The sequence below is a fragment of the Phoenix dactylifera genome, unplaced genomic scaffold, assembly GCF_009389715.1.
Source record: "Phoenix dactylifera cultivar Barhee BC4 unplaced genomic scaffold, palm_55x_up_171113_PBpolish2nd_filt_p 000601F, whole genome shotgun sequence".
Classification (NCBI taxonomy): domain Eukaryota; kingdom Viridiplantae; phylum Streptophyta; class Magnoliopsida; order Arecales; family Arecaceae; genus Phoenix; species Phoenix dactylifera.
In genome coordinates this window covers 232,429-242,995 of record NW_024067998.1, presented here as the reverse complement: position 1 = coordinate 242,995, position 10,567 = coordinate 232,429, and the positions used below count along the sequence as shown (strand labels likewise).

The 10,567-nt window shown below is 40.3% G+C and overlaps 1 protein-coding gene across 11 annotated transcripts; it reads right to left on the bottom strand.

The window, feature by feature from the left end:
• Window positions 1–657: 657 nt before the first annotated feature.
• On the bottom strand, window positions 658–7,860 carry LOC103715689 (splicing factor-like protein 1). 11 transcript variants are annotated; one of them, XR_003387348.2, is made up of 4 exons: window positions 5,299–7,859; window positions 2,379–3,759; window positions 1,855–2,041; window positions 658–1,283 (listed from the first exon to the last, which is right to left on the bottom strand). XR_003387348.2 is itself a non-coding variant. In XM_026808066.2 (2 exons), the coding sequence occupies exon 1, from the start codon at window positions 7,703–7,705 to the stop codon at window positions 5,336–5,338; it is 2,370 nt and encodes a 789-aa protein (XP_026663867.1). In that variant the 5' UTR covers window positions 7,706–7,860; the 3' UTR covers window positions 2,127–2,726; window positions 5,299–5,335. The 11 variants fall into 11 exon arrangements, 4 of the variants coding, with proteins under 4 accessions (XP_026663867.1, XP_026663855.1, XP_008801658.1 ...); XR_003387347.2 differs by having other exon boundaries at window positions 2,379–2,523; window positions 5,299–7,851; XR_003387349.2 differs by having other exon boundaries at window positions 829–2,041; window positions 2,379–2,423; window positions 5,299–7,860.
• Between the last annotated feature and the right edge of the window lie 2,707 nt (window positions 7,861–10,567).

The following is a 10,567-nucleotide window of genomic DNA, read 5'->3' as shown; positions in this document are numbered from 1 at the left end:
GGGTTAAGGCAGGTGAGATTAGTTCATGGTGAGATTGGATAGAGTACGATTTTGGCTTCAACGAGCGAGCGTGATTGAGCAATGTGATTGGGTTAAATAGTATGGCTAGGTCTAAATATGATAGGTTAGATTTGGGTTGGATCGAGTATCTAGGGTTAGGATCCGATAGCAAGGGCTGGGTTTGAATGGTTATGGTTAACGAGTTAGGATCAAATGGTTAAGGTTAGCATCTCATGGTTAAGCTTAAGATCATATGCAAGCAAGTAGGCAGGTTACGCACCCTACTGCAGCTGGGAATTGTCCCTGCGTGCAATGAAAATAAACATCATTAGAAAATTATAGATAATAGGTAAACTAGTAGAAACATATGGACTAGGATGATATCTTAGGCTTATGAGCAAATTTCAAAAGTATATGCTAAGTAGACTACTTTCTCTCACGGACTTAATTTGCTTTCGAAAGAGGTAACATTAGGATGATTCATATTCGTTATTACTAGATAAAAGTATGAGTTACGCTAGAGCTAGACAGACAAGTTCACTAAAGAGTGACGATGCAAAGTTCCTAAAGAATAAAGATCCTGCAGTAGTGCTAACGTAAGATTCGATCCTGAAATAATACAGAATCCAATAGATTTCAGGAACCAAAAAAATAACGTAAGCAGTGCAGATGCCTTGCTAAGATTTCAGTCATCAATAAATAATACAATGATAGGCTCACATAATCCTATATGAATATTGATTACTCCTACAAACTTCTAATAGCAATTTCTTCGGTCAGTCTTGGACCCAAGACTTGCCAACAATTGATGGTCGAATCTACGAGATAGAAAACAAAACTATCATCTTTAGCACCAGAGAAGTTTAATAATAATAATAATAATAGGAGTCTTCTATTCTACAGACCTGGTTGATTTAAGTGTTACCACTTGCCAGTTTACAATACGATGTTATCTTCACAATCTACCTCAACATGATACTTAATGTAGGAGTTAAAAAATATACACAAGTTATTGATAGGCTTCCTGGTTTGTTTTGGTGCAAGAACAAACTAATCTTGAAGCGCCCCCCACCCAGTTGTTACTTTCAACACGGTCATTCACCAAAAGCAAATGATCACAGTATACAACTGGAAATTCCTATCTCGTTCATGCATAAACAGTTCCCTTGTTTAATGTATGCAGGGTGCCACAATCTCCTGGCTAGCTCCACTTTGTACAAGGCTAGCACGGATCAAACTTCATGAGCTTGCTGAGATGGTATCAGCTCTGGTTGATCCTAAAACTACCAAATCAGTTACATCATAGGGAGAAGTTGAATTAGCAACAAGACAACTTTTTTTAAAAAAAAATTGCATATTGCGTACTACAAAGAAAAAATAAAAGGCGTGCTTAAAATTAATCTATGGTTGAGAAATTTCACAATAGGAGCCTTACTAAAATTATGAAGCAGACATCGATGCAATATGAGGGATTTTATTTTGCAAAATCAGTTTTCATTTGAATATAAAAAGTGGTATGAGAAAGATATGGATAAAGCAGGCATAGAAAGAAAAGACATGTATCAAAATGTTCTTCTTTAAAATAGATGAAAAAATCCAAGTGATGTTCAAAGCAACGAGGCACAAAAATGCATCGGCTAGGTCTCTGCACTCCCAATGGGTTAAGCTCAACAATGGAACCAAGGTCAGCAAATGGTCTGTTCAGAAACACCATGATCGACAGAATTGCAGTCTAGAACCGTTAACTATGATTTTATGATGAGCAAACGAATGCAATACCTATAAACTGTGCGACCTCACGAAACTGGCAATTAATTACCAGTCCAGCTGACAGTCTACAACCACATAGCTTACCTGATGAACCACTGCTTACCAACTCAAGTAATGAGCCTTCTCCTCTGTCATAGAAACTTGGAAAGTACATTAGGCAAACAATCTAAAATAGGCAGAAGCTCAAAATCTTCAATAACTAATTACCATCTAAAGTAATTCCATACCAAACAGTTCAAACAGTGCATACCCACACTAATGACAGGAAGACCTGCATTAAACGTTGAGGGCAACCATCAGCCAGCTTCAATGAACTCAAACATGTTGAGTAAAAAAAAAAAAACAATGTCATCACAAAAACTGAAGCCATATGAAGCTATTAGATAACAATCAAGCAACAGAAGAAGAAAAACCAAATGATTAGTCCCATATATCAATCAGAACAGCACAAAATCATTAGTAATCAGATCCTCTGGCAAGTTTTATAAGAAAACAGATATAAAAGAGATCAACATCTTGGATGCACAGGTGTCCACATGACGTAGAACTCCAATCCTGTGAGGACTGCTAAGGAACAGAGAACCAATTTACATAGTTTTGGCAGATACCATGAAACACAATCAGCAGCCCAGCAGTCTCCGCAATGATCATCACTACAGCAAGATTAAAGATGTGAGTTCCAAACATCCAACTAGTTGAAGTCATAGCAACAGGAAATAAATCAGGTCACATTAGCTCCAAGAAACCTCAAGCCTGCCAAAACAATTCAATCATCAAAACCTAAATCCAGAACTCCCAGACACAATTTCAACAACAAATATGACGACAAGCAGAGAATATAATCATTTTTTTTTGTTGCTTTGGTGAGAATATAATCATTGGAGTGGGATAGAATGGGAAAATAAAAGCAAATGCATAGCATTTGCCTCCATATGGTCTTAGCCGAAAGACATCCCCTGCAAATACAGAATAGAAGGTTAAAAACCAAATGCAAGGCATATGTACTAGGCTACTAGCACAATAAATCACGATATACAAAACCTCTTTGTTTTAACCAAAGTATGCTAAACCAGCCTGTACCTGCCAGTTTAAAACATACCGTACCAGTTCAGACCCTGACCGGTACAGTTCAGCTGTGGAAAACGTTACACAGCTCGTACCGACAGAACCCAGCCAGAGTCGGAGAAGAAGAAAAGAAGGAGAGAGTGAGTGGGGAAGAGAGGGAGAAGGAGAGGCCTCCATCGCCGGCGAAGGCTGCGGCCGGGGGGGGGGGGGGGGGAGGCGGCGGAGCCCACGGGGTGAGGGGGGGCCTATTTCGAAACAGGGAACGCAACTGCAAAAAAAAAAAAAGGGGGAGGTTTTTAAAGTGAAGTCGGTAAATCGCTTGCCGACTTCACTTAAAAATTTCCTTTTTTTTTAATTTGAAAATTTTTAAAGGAAGTCGGCAAGCAAGTCGCCGACTTCGCTTAAAAAACCCTAAATTATTTTTCGCGGCCGCGCCCCAGCGGCCTCCGCCAACCCCCTGCTGGCGGGGGAGGCCTCTCCTTCTCCCTCCCTCCCCCACTTGCTTTCTTTTTCACCTCGTCTTCTCCGACTCTGGCTCTCGGTACGGGCCCGGTACTAAAATGGTACCGAGAAGGATGAACCGGTCTGATAGGCCACCGATACTGGTTCGAAATACCTTGGTTTTAACAGACTGAACTTTTATTTCAATTTTTGTGTTAAACCAATATCAGGGTGTTGGGTCTGGTCACATTTCCCTTACTGGAAAAGGCATGTCAAAAACCTATCATCACTATTACCTACATGGAATGAAGTTGAAGTTACATTCTCTCCACAATTCCCCATCTGATCAGATCATGTTCCAATTCCAATACTCCCTAGCCATCTATCTCTACCTGATTTGCCCCTTCCTTTGGATAACCTTGCCCTATCTGATAGGAACAACTCTCCACAATACCAATCTGTCTGTGTCTTCCACAATAGATCCTACATGTGTATAATAAACCCAGTTGGATTATATAAAAAATCATTAAATCAGACAAGATTTCTCAAATAATTAAACGATTGATTACTTTCAAGCTTGACAAAATGTCGGAAGCAATCGCCCCCGAAAAGAAAAAAAAAAAAACTCTCTCTCTCTCACACACAGGGGGGGGGGGGTGATCTTTCAGTTTGCATTTTCTCAACTCTCTCCAATGTCTCACATCCTGATGCCATAAATGCCTCCTAAATGCTCTCCCCACAAACTTTCCCACTTCAAATTAAGACAATTCTCTCTACGAAGAGGCTAATAGAGGAGCATAACGACATGGATCAGATTTTCACTTGATCAGATCAAATCTCACCTATCAACTATCATTTAATATCCTCTTTCCTATAGGACTTCTTACAGGTCATCTTTACTTTGTATGGCAACAAATATAAATCAGATATATTATTAATTTTAAACATCAATGATGTTTAGGATCCCAACCAGATATTCCAGCCTGTCCAAAATAAGGCACCAGTTAACCTTCTCTCATCATAACATGCTTAAACATGTAATGCTTTGTCATTTTGTGTTTGAATAATTTTGATCAGTTGTATAAACTATTTGAAACTTTTGTATCGACAGTGGCATATCTCAACACCTTTGTTATACTGCGTAACATACATAACCTTTGTGATTCTCTCATCTTCATGTAGAATTAAATAGTTCATGGTGTATCTTTTTTTTTTGCTAAATTAATGGTGTATCTTTGAAAATAGATTTGCACTAAGGTTTTTCCACTACTCTGATTGTAACCATGATCAGAGTTCTCATGCTATATAGTATTCATGTGTAGGCATGAGGAAATTCACATGTTGCATGGCGACATTGACAAAAATAACAAATAGCAATTACTTCTTATAAAATCATTATACATATTAGACCCTGCTACCACTCATAAAAGTGAAATGGATATAGTCCTTAACAGCAGAAAAAATTCAAGCAGCTGGTTACAATGACAGAGACATATATGACTTAGCACATAGCACATGGTTGGTCATGAAAATGAACAAAATGGCAAGTTCATATACTTAATTATTAAATATTTACCAATGGTATGTTTTTAGGCAGGCCAAGGTTAACAATATTTAAACTGATGGCACTTTCTAAAACATGGGCATGAATCCCTGTAACTTGGGCCAAGGGCATTGCCATGTATATTTGTAACAACAAGTGAGACATGAAGTGAAAATATTGAAACCAAATGTTTAGTTTTGGAAAGTATAATTTATTCAGTTATTTAAAACAAGGAGCTTTTAGGGGTTTATATGAGAAACTTACTTTATATTTTACAATTTATTAGTTTAAAAAATTATATGGAAGAATCATTTAGTGAAAAATATTGATCTCTCAATAAAAATGCTGTAACCCATGAACAGCAGTGCCAGAAACTAGTATCAAATCAGACAATTTCTGCAACAACTGCGATTGGTAATAACGAGTCCTGGAATTTATATCAGTCTGTATGTTTCCCCCAAGAAGCATTGAAAACTTACCTTGCAATACCAAAATAATATGAAACATCGATCAGCTTCACTTTATCTCTGACATGAACTTCTCATACTCAGTATCTGCGCCATAAGTGCCCGATTGTTCTGCAGATGATGCAGGCTGAGTTGCTGATGGATTGAGGGCCCATGGTACATTTCCAGTGCTCTGCGAGGGATCAACACTAGGAGGCGGTACAGGTGGTGGAATTGGAGCATAGTAAGATGCATATCCCAAAGAAGATGGTGGATATGGAGGTGGAGGAGCAGTTGGAGCCACTCCTGATACTGAATCACCATACATGTTGCTCAATGCAGGCGTGGTTCCTGTATTACTACTCTGTGATTGCACCCCAGGAGGAAAATTCTGCATTGCTTTGCTGGAAGGCATGGTCTGAGGTGGTGCACCAGGAGGAACAGTCTGTTGTGGAGGGGGATACTGCATTCCATATGAGGTAACCGGAGTGTACATGCTAGAACCAGGGGGCAGTGGGAGAGCATAGGAAGCATATGGATGCGGAACTGGCGGCCCCCATGGGACTGGAGCATAACTTCCAGGTGGTGGTGGAGGCATATACTGCTGAAGGTAACCGCCAGTTGATGCATTTGAAACATGGTAGCTTGGTGCTGGGGGAGCCGGAGGGCCGGGGGGCACAGCCGGCTGTGGTGGTTTACCTGCTACTCTCACAGCTATTACTCTCCCCTCCAGATTGTACCCATTCATACTAGCTATTGCCTGTTGAGCCATAGACACATCAGAATACTTTACAAAACCATAACCTTTGCTCAATCCAGTATTCCGGTCCTTGATAACTTTGGCCATCATGATATCACCAAAAGATGAGAACAATCTGATAAGACCATCATCATCGAGACTAGGCGGTAGGTACCCGATATATAAATTCGTCTCATCGTATTCCTTCTTGATTCCATTCGCTGGTGTGCCTCCAGCATTGTTACCACTTGCCCAAGGAGGATTGCTCCCAGAAGTATTTGATCCAAGAACTGGCAAGGCCGAGCTTTGTTTGGTTAATGGCTCCGGTGCAGCCCCACCCAATTCAGCCAAGAAATTCTGGTACTCATCATCCATCATCTTTCCCGTTCCTTTCATGGGACAGTCAATGGTGGGATGCCCTCCATCCCCACAAATTTTGCAAAGAACATCACTCTTAAAAGTAGTGGTACGGGAGGGGCAAGCATACTGCCTGTGCCCAGGCTCACCGCATAACCGACAGAACTCCTCATCCCTGATGGTTCCATTGAGGGCCGCGAGCTCCCTCAGTTGCTGTCTCTTGTGCTCATTCAGCGATTCGTCCACTGGCTGCAGAAGCTTCTCCACCATAGCACAGCCAGCATCGAGAGACTCCTGTGTGTCGGCTTCCACCAACACATGCAAGTCCTCATTCTCCACAGGGTCCGGCTTCACGTCCCTCTTTTGCGCTATTTTTCCTTCTTTAATCGAACCTTTTCCCCGGATCACGATCTTAGCACCAGTCTCCTTCTCCATCCTCTTCTGTGTATTTCCCCTCGGCCCGATGATGAGGCCTATAAAGTTGTAGCCCGGGTACTCCTTCATGGGGATGTACAGCTTCCTCTGGAGCTTGGGAGGGCGGTAGTCGGGCGGTGGCCGGAACGCCGGATTGCGCTGGATGAGCTGGGAGATGATCTCCTGCCTTTCTTTGTTGAGCCGCTCACGAGCGCGGTACTCCCGTGTATTGATCCGGATGCCCATGTTGTCATAGATGGGCTCAGGGGAAGGCGATCGTGCACCCTCCGGGCAGTCATCGAGGGGTAAATTGGACTGGAGACGGCGGTTTATATCGAGAAGCCGCACGTTGAGGGCCTGGACCTCGGGGTCGAGATCGGCGGTGAAGTCCTTCATGAAATCAGGAAGCTGGATGACGGCCTGGGGCTCCTCCTCCGCCCAACGGGACTTCCTCTTCCGGCTGTCGCCATTCTGGTCGGACTCCGCTGGAGGGTCCCACCGGCTGCGCCGGCGGCGGCGGCTGCTGGCGTCCTCCTCACCACCGGAGCAGTCCTTCTCGGTGCCGCTGTGGGTCACAGCGAGGCCATTCTCAGAGATCGGCGGCGGCCTCTCGGAGCCCCCTGGCTCCGATGCGGCCGGAATCTGGCCGTCGGTCTCCGAATTCTTCGGCTCCATTAGAGTTTCTGGGGGCGGCGGCGGCGGCGGCGGCGGATGAAGTCCGGGATCTAGGGTTTCCGGCGGCGGCGGCGGCGGAGGCTTATCGGAATCCAGAGGCAGCGGGGGATTGGGATCGAAGGAACCTAGGGTTTGGAAAGAGGGTAGATTGCCTGGAATTAGGGTTTCGACGGGTTTGCCCAAGGGAGAGGGAGGGTTTCTGGAAGATAGGGTTTCGAATTGGGCGGAAGAACAAGTGACGGCGGCTTCCTCCATTAGATGGAGAGAGAGAAAGAGATTGGAAAAGGACTAGGGGAGGAGGAGAGCGGCGTCGAGGAGAGGGTGGGATAGACCCGGGAGAGGTATAAATCTAGGGTGGAAGTCTTGAGACGGTGCCGGGTTATAATTGTACAATTGATAATAGACGGCTAAGATGAATTGCGTTTTGAAAGGTTGACTCCTCGCCGGAGGAAGGCATGTAACGCAGATGCACTCGAGACGGAGCAAGCTTCTAATCCTAATCCAAAAAAAAAAAAAAAAAAATCCTAATTCTATCCTAAACCTCTTTTTTTGGTTTTCAAACGGTCATATGTCTAACTTTTCCATTTTCATAATAATTCCCATTATATTTTTCTCATACGGGTTAAACCAATTAAACTTTACATTTCTCTCTAAGGAACCTAAAATTACTAAAATTTTATCAAAAGAAAAAAATTAGTGTTACTAGACTTTGAGAAGGAGAAATTCAAAATATAAGCTCGGGTCGATATGGAATTTTTATGATTCTATACATAATAAAATTTAATCTAAACTAAAATCATAAGATAGAAATTAAATCATAAACAATTTCACAATAATGATGTGCTAACAAATTTTTTTTTTAAATTTAAGATATCTAAAGTATTTAAAAGCACGTACATATGTAAATGCATTGTTAGTAAAATATGAGGCAAGAAGTCATGCTTTTTAAAAGCAACTTAGTATTTAATGCCTACAAATACACCTGGTAATTATATATATACTCCAATCGGATGAACTTATTTTTTCTGTCTTAAGACGAAAATAAACTTGTATAATTTATAAAAAAAGAAGAGTCTACAAGAAAACTAAGCAACCACCATAAACTTTGCATGCCTACTTTGTACTCCTCGTTGAATGAATCAGAGCTATAAGTGTTTTGATTAAAAAATTTACAATTCCACAAATACCTCTTAGCAATTTAGTGCTTTATCTTGCTATGCAAACTTCTTGTGATGGTTTAATTTCTTTTTTTCTAAAGATAGTATATACCCAGATCCCTAAAATAGCTAGACATGGCAATACCTATTTTCTTCCCCTCCCAAACAAGGAGGATACTAGAATCCTTAATATAGTTGGACATGGCAACATCAACTCTCTACAATCCTAAATCACCCATCCTCCATTCTAGTTTTCTTCTTCTCTTTCTTCCATTCTCTTTTATCTTCTTCTTTTTTCCTCCTTTTCCAACGTATATTTGTTAAATTTCTTATCTTCTAGAGCGAAGGAGAAGAAAAAAGAGATTTTTTGAAGAAAAGGTTAAGATATCTCTATCTTTATAGTTATTAAATTGATAGGCTCTGCAAAATTAAGAAAAAAATCCTAGAGATATAGAAAAATTGATATGCCATGTTATGAACTCGGACCAACTGGATTCTTCCTTTTTTATCCTGCCACCAAAAAATATATATCTTTTCTAGAATTTTATTAAAATAAAAATTTTCTATTTTACCTTCTTTAGTTAGAAAGTTTCTTTATCCAAAACTTTGTTTCATAAAAACTAAGCTTCTATAATCAAAGAGACTAACAGATTAAAAATATAAATTAATATATATTATAAAAAAAATTTAATAAAATTTTTTTATCCCACATGCAGAATGTTAGCAAGTTATGGTGGGTATTGGGTAGCAAAATGAAAGTTTAAGACTAAAGAGTGCTTGGATGAGATAAAAGGAGCAAAGGTGGTGATCGTGGATAATGAATTGTTAAAAAGCATTAGGATATAAATGCAAACTTAAAATAGCACGATACTTTTAATTTAAGCAGCCTAGTAATCTAGTCTAGGAGTGTAGCAACATCCAATTATAGTATGGCAATGAGGCATGGGATCTAAGCATGCCTCCCTAGCTCCCTTTGGAAAAAAAAAGAAGAAAAATAAGAAGAGAGCATTTACAAAAAGTAGGAGTCTTTTTAGGTGCAAACTTAAGTGTTGGTAAATCTTTGGGATAGAGATAGAAAGGAAATTTACTTACATACTTTCTGAATGAGATTTAATGTAGAAGACCTTAGGGAGTATTTCGTACAGAGTGATCCACCGAGGGTCAACGATGATCTGGGTAAAAGTGATTAGAGCATCATATTTAGTTGCATTCTAATGATCCTATATGGCAAGAAATCCAGATCACCCCTACTTCTCAAATTACCATTCAACTCGTTGATACAAGATCCGTTCTTGATGACGAGTCCAAGATAACCCCAACATAGTGATCTTGGGGTAAAATTTTAGAACAATCTTGTCCCTCAATTTAGTAGTTAAGTATTGGCCAAATTTTCAATGTTAGATGCGAGAGACTTTAGGAAAGTGCCATCAAGAAAGAGCATCCGCAAGAAAGCACCATCCACAAGAAATTTGGATTTCTATATTGTTTCTCCTTTTTTTTTTGCTACAGTAATACAATATGCTTGTTATTGCAATACAATTTGTTGAAAATCATGAGTGCATTAAGAACGAAGAGCCATGTTCGTAAATGGTGAGCCCTCCTGTAATCTAACTAAATTAGGGTAGAAAATTGGTTGCCATGGTAGAAAAATAGAAAGTTGCAGCAGAGATTTTAAAGTTGGATGCCATAGGAGCTCTAAATTTATATGTAGAAAAAAATAATAGAATAATAAGAACATGTTGCAAATGGTTGATGCTTCTTGGATTTAACTATGATTCAATCTGTCCAAACTTGACATTAAGGAGAGTATTTGTGATCAATCCATTCCCATCCCACATGGCTTGAGCTTAGTTTTTTTCTTTCTCTATCGGTATAGTGCCAAAACACTTGATATTAGGGTCAAGGGAGATGTCATTTGTACTTCATTATATCTGAGATATATCATATCCAGTACCAGAAC